Source organism: Monodelphis domestica, chromosome 6 (assembly GCF_027887165.1).
Source record: "Monodelphis domestica isolate mMonDom1 chromosome 6, mMonDom1.pri, whole genome shotgun sequence".
Taxonomy (NCBI): domain Eukaryota; kingdom Metazoa; phylum Chordata; class Mammalia; order Didelphimorphia; family Didelphidae; genus Monodelphis; species Monodelphis domestica.
In genome coordinates, this window is record NC_077232.1 from 73,243,123 (window position 1) to 73,261,134 (window position 18,012).

The window sequence follows — 18,012 nt, forward strand, 5'->3', positions numbered from 1 at the left end:
TTTCTCACTTTGTGTGTATCATACAGCTTCTGAGGTTGCTATGTGTGCCATTTACATATGCTGATACTGATTTCTCCTCTTTCACAGGCAGCAATTGTGACCTATGGATTCCATTACCCATACTTACTGAATCGCCAGATCCAGCAGTCTGAGAACAAGGCCTTCTACAAGCAGCACATCTTAAATATTATACTCAGAGGACCAGCTTTGTGCTTTTTTGCTGCCATTTTCTCCTTTTTCTTTTTCCCTGTGGTAAGTTATTCACCTTCCAGGAAAGTCACCAGTTGAAGAAGCCCCTAGGTTCTCAAAGGTTCATGCTAGTGGTGCACAAGCGTGGGCAGATCCTACCAATATGGAAATATTTCAAATGTGGGCCTAGCAACAGACTATCATTTAAAGAAGAGACTAGTTAAGCTTAAGGAGACTTATCATTAAGTTGTCTACAAAGGGATGGATTCTTAACCCATAGAAACTCCCAAAGGTTGTCTCCTAAGTCCTGACAGTGCGGCAGACTACATCAGTGAGACTGACTACACCCATGAAACCGCAAGTCATTAAAGTCTTCATGATGCTATTCCCCTAGCCACAGTTTTTCATCAGAAGTATATGTCTCAAAATAAGAGGTGTTTAATAAGACTCAAACAAAAATGCAAAATATATAAAAAGTGTAAGCATGTCTAATGGAAAATGTTAACCCCATGGCAAATGAATTTAACTTTTCAGCTGGATTTTCTTTGTATCAGTCATGTTACAAAATTAGATAAGATGTTACCCTTTCACAGAAATCCTGATTCAGAGAGTTGGAAGTTCTCAGTAACCATCTAGTTCTCCCTTTATCTGCCCAAGAATCCATTTTATGACATTCTTGACAAGTGGTTATCTGGATTATGAAGACCCTCTTTAGAGGGAATCCACTATTTGTCAACACAGCCCAATACATTTTGTGGTCTAATTTCAGTTCCACATATATCTGTTAAGCACCTTCTATGTACAAGGACTGTGCTAAATATTGAGAACACAGAGATAAAAACCCTTACCCTCAAGAAGCTTAAATTCCAGTTTGTATAGTTTTTCTCATGCCAAGCCTAAATCTGCCTATTTATAATTTCCACCAATTGCTTTTATTTCTGCCTTTTGAGTATGTGATACATAGAGATTCCTGTTATATCCACCAACACCACACCACCACCACCCCTAGTCTTATTTTCTAGGCTAAACAAACTTATTCTTCTCACTGATCCTGAGATGATATGTTCTCAAGTTCTTGGATGCCATAATACTGGAAGTTGCAGAGGGGCAAATTGGGACTTGATGTCAAGACAAACTTCCTAACTCTGAGTGTTATTTCAAATGGAATAGGTTGCCTCTAGGAAGTAGTGAGTTCACCTTCACTTGACATTTTAAGCAGAAACTAAAAGACCATTCTTCAGAGGAGGATGGAGGAATTGATGTTTCGTGCACAAGTTGAACCATATGGCCCAAAGGTCTCTCAGGCCTTCATGGCCTGAGAATTCCATGATTCTATGATTTCTTCCTTAAACACAATGCCCAGGCCAGAGCCTATTGCTTCAGAGGTGGTCTGATCAAGGCAGGGTACAAAAGAACTGAAATTCATCCCAATTCTGGTGCTTCTCTCAGAACAGCCTGAGATAGTACTAGTGTTTTCAGCTACCAAATCACAATGTTGATGCCAATCAGTAATAATGAGAGCTAGCTTTTATAGAGCACTTTAAATGTGACAGAATGAAGGGGAAGCTCCGTGGCTCTGTGGATAAAGAGCCAGGCCTAGAGATGGTAGGCCCTAGGTTCATATCTGGCCCCAGACACTTCCTGCCTGTGTGACCCTGGGCAAGTTACTTAACCCCCATTGCCTAGCCTTTGCTGCTCTTCTGCCTTAAAACCATTACTTAGAATTGATTCTAAGATAAAAGGTAAGGGTTATTTAAATTTTTTAAAAAGTCAGAGTGCTTTGCATATGTTATTTCATCTGATATTAACCTAGTAATCCAGGAAAACCCCCAGTCTTTTTCATAAGAACTGTTATCTAGATGACTCCTGTCTTGTAAAGCTCATTTATTGGACCTATGTATAGAACTTGACATGTTTCCCTTTTAAATTTTATCTTATTTCATTTAGGGAAATGATATATAGCATAATTAGGAGATTTGGGTTCAAATCCTATCTCAGACACTTACTGTGTGACCACTGACAGGTCACTTAATCTCTCAAAATCTGTTTCTTCATCTGTAAAATAGAAATGATAATAATACTTATATGATCCACCCTGCAAGTATTTGCAAATATTGCTGTATAGACATGGTTGATTATTATTCAGTCCAGTGTTCTATCATATCAAGATCTTTCTGGATCCTTATAATATTGTCAAGCATATTAGGTATCACTCCCAGCCTGTGTCATCAGCAAGTCTGATAATGTTTCTATTGCTGGTGCTGTGGAGAGAACATTGAATAGACAGTCGAGGGAAGCAAGTTATAATCTCAGCTCTAACACTTATTACCTGAGTGACCTTGGGTAACTCAGTTTCCTCATATATAAAATGAGAGGACTGAATTCAGTGAGTTGTAGTGATCTTTCTAGCTCAAGTATATGATCTTTTTTTAGATGCCGGTAAACATGTTGACTAGCACAATACCGAGGACGAATCCTTTGATGATTAAACTAGAAAACTTAGGTCCAAGTTGATATTGAGCCCTTAATGACTACTCTTTGCATCCAATTGTTCAACTAGGTCCAAATCCACCTGACCATACTATTATCTAGTCCATGTCTCTATCTCCTCCACAATATAACATGATTTTGTCAAATGATTTTCATATTTACAGCATTTTTTTGTTGAAAATAATTAGTTTAGTCCAGCCTAACTTCTTGATGAAACCATGCTGGCCCTTTTTTTTTTGCCATCTAAAAAATTATTGATATCTTTTGTTTTTATGTCAAAGTAACTTTCCAATATATGCCTTCCTTCGTGTGCTAGCTTTTAGTAATCATTTCTTGCCTTCTTAATACTCACAGACCTTCCTTTGTTCCAGAATTTTGCCCCAAAGCAGACTAGCCATTGGTCTCTTGGTTTGACTCTACTCACTTTTTTGAAAATTAGAAAATTAACCCTTCTCCAGTTCTGAGGCACTTCTCCCATTCTCAGAGATTTTTAAAAGATCCACCACCAGAAGCTCACCCATTGGTGGGCATCTGCCAGGTCTTTCAGTAGGACAGTGATAGCAAACCTTTTAAAAATAGAGTGCCAGGCCCTGCCACCCCACCCTCCAGACTAAGTTCCATGCCCCCCCCCAGAGACCACATGCCCATGGCCCTCCCCACCACCACCAAGTGCCAGGCATGCCCAACCCCTCCCATTACCCCACACAAGAGAGGGAGGAATCACTCCCATTCGTCTGCTGGGCAGAAGGCCTGGTGAAGGAAGGAATGTCCTCACCAAGCGTATAGAGGAAGAGGGGAGTGACCCGAATACTCTGTTCCCCTCTAGCTCTGCCACCTGTGAGCTGCCCACCTTACCCACTGTGTGCTCCCATTGGGCTACTGGGCAGAGGAGTGGGGGATATGAAAAAATGTCATGAGACATGGTGGAGAGGAAAAGGGAAGCAGCTCCACCCAAGTTCTTCTACCTTTCTAGTAATAAACTTTGGGGGGGGGGGGCTGGAGGGGGCAGAGCTACATGCCTACAGAGAATGCTCTGTGTGCTATCTTTGGAATCTGTGCCATAGGTTTACCATCACTGCCATAGTATGTCCTTTGGAGAGGCACTTTTGCATAAGGGATAGAGCAGTGTATCTGGACCTAGGAAACCCTGAGTTGGAATCCTGCCTTATATAACTTTAGTAGGGAGCCTAAATAAATCACTTGACCTCTCTTTGCTTTAGGCAATAACACCAGCCTCACAGTTTTTGTGAGGATCAAGTGAGGTGATATATGGAGAGTGCTTTGAAAAATACTGATCTAGGAACTTGAACTCACCAGTGACAGTTGGATGTAGTCTTATATCTTTTCACTTCTCTTTGATTTTTATTTCTTAATAGTAATTGCTATTGTGTCCAAAGATCATTCTTTCTAGAAAATAGGAGCAAAACAAGGGTGTAGACCCTTCTTATCATTGGCCATTATCAGAGTTCTTTCCAGCGTAAATCAGTAGTGGTCCGACCTCTTTTTTCATGGTCTTTGGCCCCAATGGAGCCTTTAAAAAAAAGAAAAAGTTCTTCCTTTTGCTGTTATCACCAGCCTCAACTCATTCTGAGCTCCAATGCTCCTGACGCTATTCTTATAGGACCATGTTACCACCCTTTTGTATTCATCCTCATTTACCTGTCCTTGTTTCCATCTTCTTTTTAAAAATCTGAATTGGTTGAAAAGTTCCTCGGGTAACCATTTTTCTCTTTAGACTCGACTCTTTTCCCTCCTCTTCATAATAATATCTACTTAGACCTTCAAATTTTATTCTCAAAAATTTCCCATCCCTCTTGGATCACCTTCCCTGGAAAAATATTAGGCCATTCAATGTTATCCATCCATTCTCTGGACTCTTTGGAATTTATACCCTGTAATGATAATTTTGATGTAGGGATAATTAGCTTAGTTAGAAATGCAGTGTAGACAGATAGTTTAAAGAAGAGATTTGAGGTACTAGGATGTTTTAAGAGATTTCTATGGAACCCTGATGAGGTCAAAGATAGAGAATTTTGGAGGGTGCCTTGAGGACATAGGTTGAGTAACAGCAGCTCCACTTCTTCTGGGAGAGAAACTGAGAGGATGGTTATTCCTAACTTCCCTCTCAAAGAAACCTTGGAGAGTTTGTGGAAGATTGACAATATCTAAATATGATCTAAAATTGAAGAGCTGTTTGGATCAGAGAACAGGAGAGCTTACTGAGCTGCTATTTAGAGTTCCTCTGGGCCCACCTGCTTGGAGAAAACAACTTCTAATTCAGATTATCAGAGTTGATCTTTGACTGGAGAAAAAGGAGGATCTCTATAATATTATGTTAATATTTTGTTTTTGGAAATAGGTTTGGTAAGATAGAATTATAATTTAGTTAGTGTAGATCTAAGGATTGCCATTTGGTAATTATCGAAGAATTCCCTTGAGGGAAAGATTTGGTGGGAAACTTATATAGAATTATTAGTTAATAGGGAATCCTTTATACATACATACTTTCCTTTACTTCCTTTTACTTTCCCCTTATATAATTATTTAATAGTTACAATAAATAAGTTTTTTTGATAATTGGCCTAAAAAAGATTTTTCTACAATTGCCTGGTAACTATATTTTTTCCAATGGTCAAATTTGAGAACCTGTTCACACCTGACATAACTATTGATATCATCAATATACCAGTAACTAATAAGGGTCAATAACCCTTTACAACAACCCCCAGAACCTAGGATCTACCTATCTCACTATGCCTTTCTTTCTTTCTTCATGCTATGTAGTCTAAAAGGAACTCTGTGCTGGTCAAAATGGGAAACTTTCTAGTGCTTTTGTTAGTCAGACTCATAGCCCCACCCTATGAACAAAAGCCTTTTTATGAAGATTTCTGACTTGAGATCTCAACCTGTGGTGTCTTATTCCTAACTGAAATAAAGCAACTTAATTTTCTTCTCTTTGCATCAGATTGCAGGCATAGCACCTCCTTCATGGTCAGTACCTCCCACTAAATCCTTTAGGGGCTAGAGAAAAAAATTCTCACGCTTTTCTATTTCCTCTTCTAACTACTCTTAGCCTCCCTGTTGACTAGCTGCAGATCATGCAAATTATCCTGAGGCTCAGAGAAAACTGTAGCAAAAAAAAAAGACTAGAAAAAAATCCAAGACAGAGAAAAAGAAAGGCAAAACTGGCTACCAATGGCCAAGACTCATATGCCTGTTAATGCTCACCTCAGCAAATTACTTTAATACTTCAATGGAACTATAATTTTGTCCACGTGGATATTCCTTCCATTAATGCCTGTCCATCTTGTGAACTTTTTGTCCTTATCTCTGCATTAGTCTGCCTTTGTTGTGTGGAAGAAGAACCACTCAAATTATAGCAAAGCCTATTTTTTTTAATATTGTATGTTACACCAAGGGAACAAATGCCCATCCATTCATTATTTCTTAACAGTCATTACATATCCAGCCCATGTTTTTTTTTGTTCCTATATTTCTCTGATTACATCATTTTCACTGATTCTCCCATTCAGTTACTCATGTATACTGTGTTGTAACCTAATTATATGTACAATGTATCTCTCCATTGCCCTTTAACAAGCAACCCTCAACTTCATTTCTTTAAAGACAAGACTTTCCATGACTCACAGCCATAGATTATCACTGGAAAGATATTGGTGTTTAAAAAAAATAAGATGGGCCTTTATTTCAGAGAGAATTTTGGCATCATTAATAGAACTCCCTGGTTTACCAAAAGTAATCCATCACACTCTCTTACTCCCATTCATTTTGGAGCCCAACTCATTGTCCATTTGAAGTGTCTAATCCACAGCATATCATCTTATGAATCAGTTATATCTATCCAATTACATCAGAGCCTAGATAGTAGCAATTTTTCATCCACTTGGAATTCTTTTGAATGATTTTGGATTTCATGTAAGTGACTCTACAGTGTTCTAGGCTTAATGCAATCAGCACAATGCCATCCACAAATTGGAACATCTGGGAGACCTCATCATCCATAAGAAATCCCTCTTCTGTTTGGATTCTCTGCTGAACATCTTCCATGACAGAGGCAGATCTATTTGGTGAGCATGCATCTCCATGATATTAATAATAAGAATGGTGTTAAGTTTTTTCTGTTATGTTTTTCAAGAAATTTTGCATGATTTTGACATATGCATGGGAAACACCTTGATGGAAGACCTTTAAAAGGGCATATATTTTGTCCCATAGAATAAAATCTACTGTAAAGTATCTTGTGAAAGCCTTTTTGCATACCTTCATCAATAATGTGCAAAATGCATGTGTGATTGCATTTATACAAATTTTGAAGAGATGGGAAAATAGGAACATGAGTCAGTAGTTTTAAAAAATAATTTAGTTGGCTTTATAGTAAAAATGATTTTTCCACAACCTTGAATTCCTCTCTTCTTTCCCTTCTCTTGAGAATCAATTTATCATCATCATTAAAAAATTGTTACATCCTGCACAAAGAAATGGTCTTCCAATAGTCATCTACTCTTCCCGTTTTCTTCAATTCTCTTGTTTTCAGTACTCTTTCAGCTTCCACATGCAGTACAACCAGGCTGGTGATATCAAAGGCAAAGTGTGGTAGCACCACTGTCCTAAACAATGAAAAAAAATACTTTGAAAATCTTCACAGATATTTTCTGTTTTTCATGTGTGATGTCATCATTCTAGTGTCACTCTTTAATGTCCTCCGAATGATTTTGGATCTCTCTCCAAGCCTTTCAAAAATGTGTTTTCTACTGCTAGTTAGTTTTATGAGGTAATACTGCTCATAATCTTCTACCATCCTCTCTCATTTAACAAACTATTATAACCATTAGCCATCATCTCTCTGTTCTTAGTAATATGAAATATTTCAGTGCTAAGCATTTCCAGGCTCTTTTGCTATTAAAATATATTTACATCATTTAAATTTTTAAAGGAAGTGATTATAATTTGTGTCAAAACCCTTTTGACTGATTTCTCATTTATCTATCATTATCACTGATTTATTTAAATCCATTTGGAATTTTAATTGTAGGGCACATCATTTCCCTCTTTTTATACTTCTAATTTTATATTAATTTTTATCTTTATTCTAACAAGTCAATCGTACACAAACAGTAGAATTGGGAATGATTCTCACATCACATCTGGAACAAGTCATTTTCTGTTAAAATGTAAAAAATTCCAGTTGTTGTTTATTGTTTAATGCCCACTGTAAAAAGAAAATGCCTCTCAATTCTTTTTGACAAAAGTATTCATGATACAGAAGTGTGAGGTTTCTGTGTTGTCTATGAATCTTGGGTCTCTTTCTTACTTCCAAACTTGATTTATCCAACATGTTTTTTACTTTCCTTCTTTTTGCCCACCTCTTCATTGAAGTCATCAAGTATCAAAGTATATATTAATTTAATTTGAAATATTGCATTAGTTCTTCATAGAATTTCTTTTTTTTTTAACACCTTACTTTCTGTCTTAGAATCCTACTAAGTGTTGGTTCTAAGGCCAAAGAGTGGTAAGGGCTAGGCATTGGGATTTAAGTGGCTTGCCCATAGTCACATAGCTAGGAAGTGTCTGAGGCCAGATTTGAATCCTCTCATCTCCGGGCCTGGCTCTCTATCCACTGAGCAACCTAACTGTCTCTATAGAATTTGTCTACCTTCTCATCTTCTGAAACAGATGTTGGTATCTCTGATGATATTTTTGTGGATGCTTTTCATAAGCACAACACAAGATGCAATACAAATATCAAATATCTCCATAGATGATGTTTCCTGCCTCCTCCAGACTCATGTTTAAATCCTTTCTGACCAATCCTTCATTCATGTGTCCAAAGAGAAACTGTAAGCCTTCACTCTTTGAGCTACAACTTCTTTTTGTGTACTGATTTCATTATAGCAAGAATCAAGGTTAATACAATTCAGTTCCTCTAGTAGTATGTTCCCTCACAGGTTACCAGAAAAGGATTTCACAAGGTCAGTGTCCACAGAGGTATAATTCTTAGCACATTGTGCTTTCTTTTCCAGCTGCCATCCCTGCAGAAGTTATAGAGGCTCACACAGGATATTTTTCTTTGTTTTATGGACCGCCACAGCAACCATTCCACAGGCCAGTCTGTTGAGGATGAGCCTCTCTGCAGCTCTGCAGCTAGGCTGATCCTTAGAAAACTTGGTAGAAGCTCTTCTAGAGTATATACTCTATGGTATGACCTTTGAGAACCCAGGGCTACCTCCATACATCACAGTGAGAAGTAGGAGAATCTGACTTTTTTTTTTATTCTTAAAAATTCTTTTATTTAATTAATTAATTTTGAATATTTTTCCTTGGTTAAATGATTCATGTTCTTTCTCTCCTCTCCTCCCAACCCCCTCCCATAGCCAATGCACAGTTCCATTGGGTCTTACATGTGTCGTTGATCAAGACTTATTTCCATAGAATCAGACTTTTTGAAAGCTGCCAGGGCACAGTCTGTGGGAATACTTCATGCCTGCAAGTTCATCTTCTATACATCACCCATGGTATTAGAGATAGCAGAGTTACATGCAGATTATACTAAATACAATGGTCATGGACAAGTACATGTTATATGATGTTACTATTCAGCCCTCCAATAACAAGCAGTCATAATGGCTCCTAATTTCCTTTTTGTAAAAAGTAAATTTGTTCTTTATTTTTTGTATTTTTTTTACATCTTGAGTTCCAGATTCTTTCCCTCTCTCCCACCCTTCCCCTCCCCATTGAAAAAAGCAAGAAATATGATATCAGTTATACATTGAAATCATGCAAAACATTTCTATATAATGGCTATTAATTTTCAAACATGAAATGTGGGCAGCTTTATAGCTAGTGCAGAAAACCCAGGCCCCAAAATATCAAAGATCCCAAATGAACTCCCAACACAGACCATGTATTATTTGGGGACCCACTCAGATAGACCAGATAGGACCTTGAGGGCTTTCCCCAAAACATCCATTATGATTTGCATTTGCCCCATCCAGAAAGAGCATCTGAACTCAGCATTTTTCTAGCAATCCCTAGGAATAAATGCAACATCTTGTGGTTGAATTTTAAAAAGTCATCTACTTAAAGTGTAAGATGATAGAGTGACTAGGTCATCTGTCTGGAAAGATTTGGGGGCTTTTAAGAGTATGACAGAGCAGCCAAAAATACTAAGGCAATATTGGGCAGCATCTTAAGGGAAGTAATGATGTTCAGAACTAAGACGGCAATAACCATGAGACTGCTCTGTGTTAGGGAGACAAAGACCTACAGAGAGCAAACAACTTACATTTTATCAAGGGCAACAAATGTGCGTGCACATGCACACACAGACACACATTTTACAAGTAAAACTGAGGGGATTAAGAAAGGTTTTGTGGAGGAGGTAGCATTTGAGTTGGGCTTTGAAGGAAAGAAGGGATTCTAAGAGAATCACTAGTTTATTGAGCAGGGGAATGGCACAGCCAGACCTCAACTTTAGAAATATCATTTTGGCAGGCATGTGGAATATAGATAGGATTAGAGAAGGAAGGTCCTTCGGTCAGATCCGGCCTCGGACACTTCCTAGCTGTGTGACCCTGGGCAAGTCACTTAACCTCGATTGCCTAGCTCTTACCACTCTTCTTCCTTAGAACCAATATTAGTTCTAAGACAGAAGGTTAGAGTTTTAAATGTGTGTGTTTGACAAACACACCAACAAACACACACACACACACCTGCAAATGTTTATCTTTTTTTATTTAATGAGATCAAAAGCCAGGTCTCCTGATGCTAGCATTCTTTCCACTACTCAATGATACCTTACCCAGTAATAAGGAGAGCTGGGTACCCCAGCCTCAGGCTTCCATAACTCTTCATCAGAGCAGTATTGGTAGATGGCACATAACATAGAGGGACACTTTTCTCCAAAAACAATTTAAATAAAAATAGCAGTGTAGTAGAAAAAACTCTGAGGTTAAAGATCAGGAAGTCTGATTTCTAGTTCCAAGTCTACTACTGACTAGTTACATGGTAAATAATTTCCCTCTAGGCCTCTGTTTCTACATCAGTTTTTAAAAAGGACTTAGGCCTATTGGTCCTTTTCCAAGGTCCCCTCCAGCCCTCATATTCCATGGTTCTAGGAAATCCCATACAGTGAAAAACTCAGAGGGTCTCCTCAGGCCTGACCCTCTTTTCACATATCAGAGCAACTGAGGAATGAATCTGAGGTGCATGATTGCTGTAGAATCTGTACTCAGCTAGATCCTACCCAAACAATCCCTAGACAAATGTGTTTGTACTTCACAATGACTGATTCATTGATTGCTTTAAATAATGTCTGTATTTGGATAGAAGGGGGGTTGTGTAACATGGTTGAATTAAGGCACAAATGCTATGTTAAGACATTATCAGAAATGAAAACATAAAGCTAATGTTTTTTATTTACTTTTCCAGTCTTATCTTCTTCTTGGCCTTGTCATCTTCCTCCCCTACATCAATAATTTCATCGGGTGGTGCAGAGACAAACTTGTTGGTAGGTAACCTTGGCTCAGGGTAAGACACTGATTGCAATGACAGCAGGTAATCCTTGCCTCTGCATGTTCTTTGCAGCCAAGCCCTTCTTTCTGACTGAGGCAAGGTACCTCCTGTGGAAATAATGGTTATGATACTAATAATAAAAAATAATTCATGTTTATAAAGCATTGAACAGTTTACAAAGTGCTTTCTGCAAGTTATTTCATTGGGCTATTTGAGCAGGACTGGAAAGGATGGAGGCAGGGATTATCATCCCCATTTTACAGATCAGGAGACTGTAGTGGGGCTAGGATTCTTACTACATGCACTCCATCACTCTTCCTCCTCTACCTCAATTGCCCCTACTTCTAGGTTTGCATCTTGTTTTGCCATTCCAAGTGCTTGCCGTCCATCATCTCATTTGATCATTACTGCAGCTTTGTGTGCAAGGATTCAAAGCTCAGGTCTTCTGACCCACGGTGCAGTGTTGTAAAGTCTACTGTTGTACACACATGTGCTGAGCCCTGGGTCAGCTCCTGACTACCTGTGAGACCCAGCTTCTCTGTGCCTCACTTGCCCCCTTTTTAAATAAGAATTCACACGATGGGACAAAGCACTTTACATGTCAGATCTCCAAAATGTTACTCATTCCTCCTGCTCTCTGTAGCTTTTTGAGAACAGATGGGGTTCACACTGAGATCTTCTGAAAGTGCTGACCATTCTGAGGCACACGATTCACCAAAGAGATTGGGATTGTTATGGATTCTGATATGATAAAGATTGTTCCTGGCCACTTGGCATGGAGCTGGGGGTTGTTAAATTGCCACTGAAGGAACGTTGTACCTGTTTAACAAGCACTGCTCAGTGTCCCAATGGAAAAACAGAGTCCCCAGGGCCTCACCTGAGAGCCTGCAGGCTTTCTCTCCAGGCCCAGGGCTGTACCATTACTGAGATTTATCTTGAGCAGAGAGAGTTAAGGTAGCAGGACACCCTTTTTTGAAAAAAGCAGGGCCTCACTTTTATGAAAAGATGCTTATTAATAAGTGCCTACTGAGGCTAGCCAGGGATAAACTAGAGCTAGTTCAAAATAGGCTTAGGAAAGTCTATAGTTAGGGTAAGCATACACTTGCATTCTATAGAAATCATCCTACAAACCAGGAGGTGATTTATTGCTCTGTTGATATTCTAGTCTTAATACGGTAGAGAAAATGTTAATATTGTAGATTAAAATTAAAGTATGTCAAACATATATTCTCACCCCACCCCCCAAAAGCTGATTGTTAAACTTGTACCAGCATACCACTGCATTATAGCCATATGCTCACTTAACTATTACCACACACCCAACTTTTTTACTCCTCAACTCTCAGATCAGAGAATAATTCCACACCAATGGAGGATACCCATCAATCTTAAAAAAGATGTTATAGCAAAAAAAAAAAAGCACCAGACAAAGATAAGCCTTGTTTCAAATCCTAGCCCCAACAGCACTACCATCAGCTAATATATTAATCTTTAGGGAGTCTCAATTTCTTCACTTATAAAATAGACTTGACCCCGGAAGTTTGTGATGAGAAAAGCTTGTTGTCAGCCTTAAAATATATTAAAGTGAGTTATTTTGTGCATGAGTTAAAAGTAACCTAAGCCCCAGGATTTATTACACATCTGGACACTGGAAAGCATAGAAGCAAGAAATCACAGTTTCAGGCAGGGTGAGATGGGAAAGAGACTGTTTTGCTGCAAGGTTGTACACTCAGCTTGGACTGATGCCCATGACTTAGCCCCCTGCTTTGTGCACTGACAGGTACCAAACCAGAAGAGCAGCCTCAGAGCTTAGAGTTTTTTACTTTTAACATCCATGAACCCCTGAGTAAAGAGCGAGTGGAGGCCTTCAGCGACGGTGTGTATGCCATTGTAGCGACCCTCCTCATCCTGGACATTTGGTGAGGCTTTCTCCTGCCTAACAGAGCTCTTAAGCTTCTGTAAATACTGAGTGAGGTTTCTATTTTTACACATGGTAGCTGGGACATATGTAAAGATAACAGGGTGGCCTTGGTTACCCTGATTACATTAAAGCAGTTTAAAATTTGCCCTATTCTTTGGTTATAACTTGAGCACAGAATAATGTCAAAGATCTTGGTATCCAGATAGAAAAAAAGCAAAACTGGTAAGACATACACATTGTTGTGAAACCCAGACAGACTGCATAGATCAGTAATTACTGATGGCCTATCATTAAACCTCAGCTAAACAAACATCACTAATGAATCTGTTCATCTTTAGTTTCTTGATACACCCTTGGGAAGGCCAGGATTGTTGCATGAAAGCAGATTCACAGAATCTCAAAGGCAGCAGGAACTTCAGAGATCACCTAGTCCAGCCCTCTGCACAGCTTGGAAATCTTTGCCCTCTAGTCTTTTGGACACAGTAGGCATTTTCCTAAGAGAAACAATTAAATATGGCAGAGTTTTCTGGCTTGAAAAGGGAGGCTTTGAAATAGAGGGCTTGCAGTCAGTCAGATGGGCCCCAGGTCTCTGGCAAGCACAAAGAAGGATATGTGGTATAAAATCTCATTCTAGATCCCTAATACAGAAGCCAGTTTCAAATTCAGTGTAATCATAGAACTCTGACCATGGACAGTAGAAAGAGGGTCACTGGTGGCTCTCAAAGAGCCAAACTACCCAGTGACAGCAGGGCTGAGGGGAAACTTAAATGCAGACAAGACCACAGGCTAGTGATGTCAGTGATCAGAATAAAGGAGAGGAAAGAGACTAAATCATCTGGGGCCTGTCAACCCTGGATCCTTGAGTCCACTTGGGAGGCCTTTGGATCCTGACACTCCTCAGGCAAATTTTATGAGGTTCTTTATAGAAAATGACCATTTTATTTTTAAATGTCAACAGCGAGGACAATGTTCCTGATGCCAAAGAAGTTCAAGAAAAGTTTCATGGCAACCTTATTGAAGCTCTGAGAGAATATGGACCAAACTTCCTGGCCTATTTTGGCTCCTTTGTGACCATTGGGCTCCTCTGGTTCGTCCACCACTCCCTCTTCCTTCATGTGAGAAAAACAACCCAGTTCATGGGCCTTCTGAATACCTTCTCCTTGGCCTTCATTGGTGGGCTCCCACTTGCCTATCAGCAAACCACGGAATTTGCCCAGCAATCCCACAGTGAAATTGAGAGCATCCGCGTCAGCTGTGTCATCACGTTTTTTGCTGGCATCTTCCAGTTTGCTATCTGGAGTACAGCCTTACTAAATGAGCAGGAGACCCTGCACCCATTTGCCAGGTATGGGGGGAAGGAACATGCTTTCATGTTTGCCAAACTCGCCCTCTACCCCTGTGTCAGCCTTGTGGCCTTCTCTTCCACCTGCTTCCTGAGTGAATTTAGCACGACCATCTTCCACCTCATGCAGATCATTGTCCCTTTTGCTTTTCTCCTCCTGCGCATACTTGTCCGAATTACACTGGCTATCTTAAGGTCAGTGACCACTCTGGCCAGACCAGAGGAGACCATGTTAGAAGACGAGGAAACAAGATTATGTACAGCTGAAATACTGTCCTAACTCAGACCTCCACTGAAGGCTAGCCACATGAGGCTTTTCTGGGAGCTTTGGTCTCCGTAGTATCTGTGCTCAAAAGTCAATCGCTTGTTACTTGTCCATTCTTTGTGGTCATGTTGCTCTGGGTGGTGGCCCCAAAGCCATTCTGTTGCTCTTTGGGAGACCCAGAGAATGGCAATTGTGGGGAAAATCAAAAGTTTTCCTTAGTGACTAGAAGCTAGTGCTTCTCCCAGCAGGATGAAGTGGAATGGTGGACATAGTGTTCCCCTTCGGCACCCCTTCTGGAGGGAGTTGCAGGAGGTTACATGGACCACCTGTTTCTAGCTCTACTCCCTTCCAGGTGAAGTACAGTTAGACCCACCTGAATTCTCTTCCCCTTCAAGTAGCATGTTGAGTGCCTCCCCCACTCCTTCCCAAAATACGCAGAGGTCCCCCACAGCCTCTATCCTGTTCTCTGTATCGTAACCCGTCCAGCAGTATCACTGTCATCGTGAAGTTTGTAGGCCCTGAAAACAGGTCTGAACATTCCAAAGACTGCGTTCAACAGTCGGGAAAGAAATGTCCTTCCCCGTAACAGGTTCCTATTGGGGTGTAGACTGTCTTTCTTCCCCATATGTCATATGCCACTGAGAAGTCTCTGAAATGAAAACCCGCAGCTGTGGTTTGGTAATCCTTAGGGTTTTTTAAGTCCTTCTGAAGAAGACAGTGTGTAATTTCGTATCGTGATTCACTATCTTAAAAGTTCTCTTTGCTGCTTGTATCACATCAGACTTTGTTGGTGAATAAAACTAAGTTTAATGGTAACATATCCTTGAGCTTTTTTTAGTCTTGATACCAGGATAACAGCTTAGAACTTGACCAACTCCAACTTTTTCACATTACCGTTGCATAACCTGAAATAGCTCATTCCCAGCATTCTCAGACATGTTAATTACTGTTTGTACTTTGCTCATATAAAATTCAGTTAGGGGTCGTGTAGTGGAGCTGTGTGGATGGTAAAGCATGCTGCAGTGTACGGAGAGGCCATGGAGGAGAGAGAAAGCACCATTGGCAGCAAAAGACCGTGCAGTGGGGGTATCAATGGACAATAGTTGTTGAGTAGGGAGTAGCGCAGTGAAGAGCGCAGGAGACCTCGCTGGGATGACCTAGAATTCTGTAAGAATCAGAGGGAGTTCATGAGCCCTCAGCGTTCCTGGCAAATCGTTAACCTGTCCTGCTGCCCTCTAGTAGGGTCCCACTTCACCGAGCCGCTCTGCCCATAATGTCTCTACTCCCTGGAACCACTGACTTCCTCTAGAGCCGCTTGGCAGAGGTAGTTTTTTAAAGGCCACCATGAGTGTGGTCAGTCTTTAACCAAGCAAGTGTTGAGAAGGAGGGAGAGGGAGAAAGAGAGAAGAGAGATGATAGGCTGTCAATTAATAAGCACTTAATAGGTGCCAGACTCTGCCAAGCATCAGGAAGGCAAATATAAGCAAAAAGACAATCTTGACTTTAAATAGCTTATGTTCTAATGAGAAAAAATAATGCCAAAAAGGGTAGCTAATGATGGGAGTGAGTAAGAATACCCTCACGGGAGCAAGATAAACTAGTCCAGGCAGCCATGAGTGGAGCCTGGTTTAAAAGAGAGCATGGTTGGGGTGACTACTTTCTCAGATGGAAGTTTCAGAGGGGAGGCCCTAGGAGTAGGCATTACTAGTATGATAAGGCAAACTGAACTGAGGCAGAGGAGTCATCCAGGTTGTTAAGAGCTAGGCAGGCTTGATTTGAAGCCACACACACACACACACAATTTAATCAGATTTTTTTTACAGTAGGGGTTAGGGAGTAGACATGTTTATCTCATTAGCAAATTAATACTTTGACTTTTATCTGCCCCTTATTTTCTGTGGTTTCCCCAACTGAGAAAGAAAGGCATCGTTTGTATGGCATAGTTACCTTCATCTAGTGCTCTGATATTCTTGGCCACCAAACACCAGATGCTGAACAGAAAGGCGTAGTGAAGTAGACTTCTTGGAGAACACATTCAAGGGTCCTGAGAAAAAGGAAAAGACATTCATGGCAGACCACTGCAGCGTGGATATATATTTCCCTCCTTCAACATTATCAAGCTCATTGAGCACTCGTCAGCCCCGCTTCTCTCTGTTTTTAGGCATCATCTCCTTGAGTGGGAGCCTCCTAAAAGTAGCTGCTGTCTTTGTACTCTTGGCATTAAAGTAGATAGAGCACTGGGCCAGTTCAAACCTGGCCTTAGTCACTAGCTGTGTCACAGATCATAAAATGGAGGCGATAATAGTACCCATCTCCTAAGGCTATTTTGAGAATCACATGAGGCAAACATAATATGCTTAGCACAGTGTCCTGCACTTAGCAGGAGGTTAATAAATGCTTATTTCCTTCCCTTTCACCACCATTCCCATAGCCTTGTTTTCCTGTACTAATAGAACTCTGCTTTCTTTTCCACAAAAGGGAAAGCTGAAAGAAGGGAAATGAGCCTTTTGCCCTATAGGAAGGAAACTCAACAGGCATGAGCCTATCTCATTCCTAAAACCACATACTTCACATACTCTATCATATAAAACTGTAGTTCTGACCAACTGAAAACCTTGATGACAGATCTCGGTGCTCCTGAAGGAAACCCTGACATGTAGCATATGGCTTCATGCATGACTCACAAGGAGACAATAATAATAGACATCTCTAACCTCTTCTCTGCTTCCCACCCACCACCACCACCCATTTCCAATGGAGACTTTAATTCCTGCCAATAGAGGAAGCAGGGAGTTAGGAGCAGAGGTCCCCACTCTGCTCTCCTCAGAGGGAGGAGTACCAGGCCAGAATTATCTCTATCTGCTCTGTTAAATATTATTAACCTAAGGGATGCAGTTTTCATGTTCAAGACAAACTTCTGGTCACTCTTCATTAATAGGGAAAGGAGGACCACAAGCTTTTCATAGAAGGCTTGACTCCCTTCATTCCTATTACCAGTTTCATAATAAGCAAATAGAGCAAATGGGGGGTGGGGGGGGAAGAAGGGTCCAAGTTGATAGCAAAACAGAAATCAGAGAGTTTACATAGGAGAATATATACCACACAATACAGAATAAAAGAGCTCTTCCATTCTGAAGGAGGTATCTTAGCTCAACCAAGAGAGAGAGTCCCAGACCTCACCTAAGGGAAAAATTCTCCAAGGACTCTAGCATAGTAAACTAGAGAAGGAGGCATTATGGAGACTGCCAACTCCTCTCGTGTTGGCTTCTTACC

At 40.3% G+C, this 18,012-nt stretch overlaps 1 protein-coding gene across 6 annotated transcripts in view; it reads left to right on the plus strand.

The window, feature by feature from the left end:
* Positions 1-15,555, plus strand: part of TMEM175 (transmembrane protein 175) — a 44,082-nt gene extending 28,527 nt beyond the window's left edge. For all 6 annotated transcript variants that reach the window (XM_007496957.3, XM_007496960.3, XM_007496959.3 and 3 more), the window contains 4 exons: positions 88-252; positions 11,128-11,206; positions 12,992-13,130; positions 14,091-15,555. In XM_007496957.3, coding sequence (XP_007497019.1) covers positions 88-252; positions 11,128-11,206; positions 12,992-13,130; positions 14,091-14,754 — 1,047 coding nt within the window. In that variant the 3' untranslated portion in view covers positions 14,755-15,555. The remainder of the gene's footprint in view (positions 1-87; positions 253-11,127; positions 11,207-12,991; positions 13,131-14,090) is intronic.
* Positions 15,556-18,012: the final 2,457 nt, after the last annotated feature.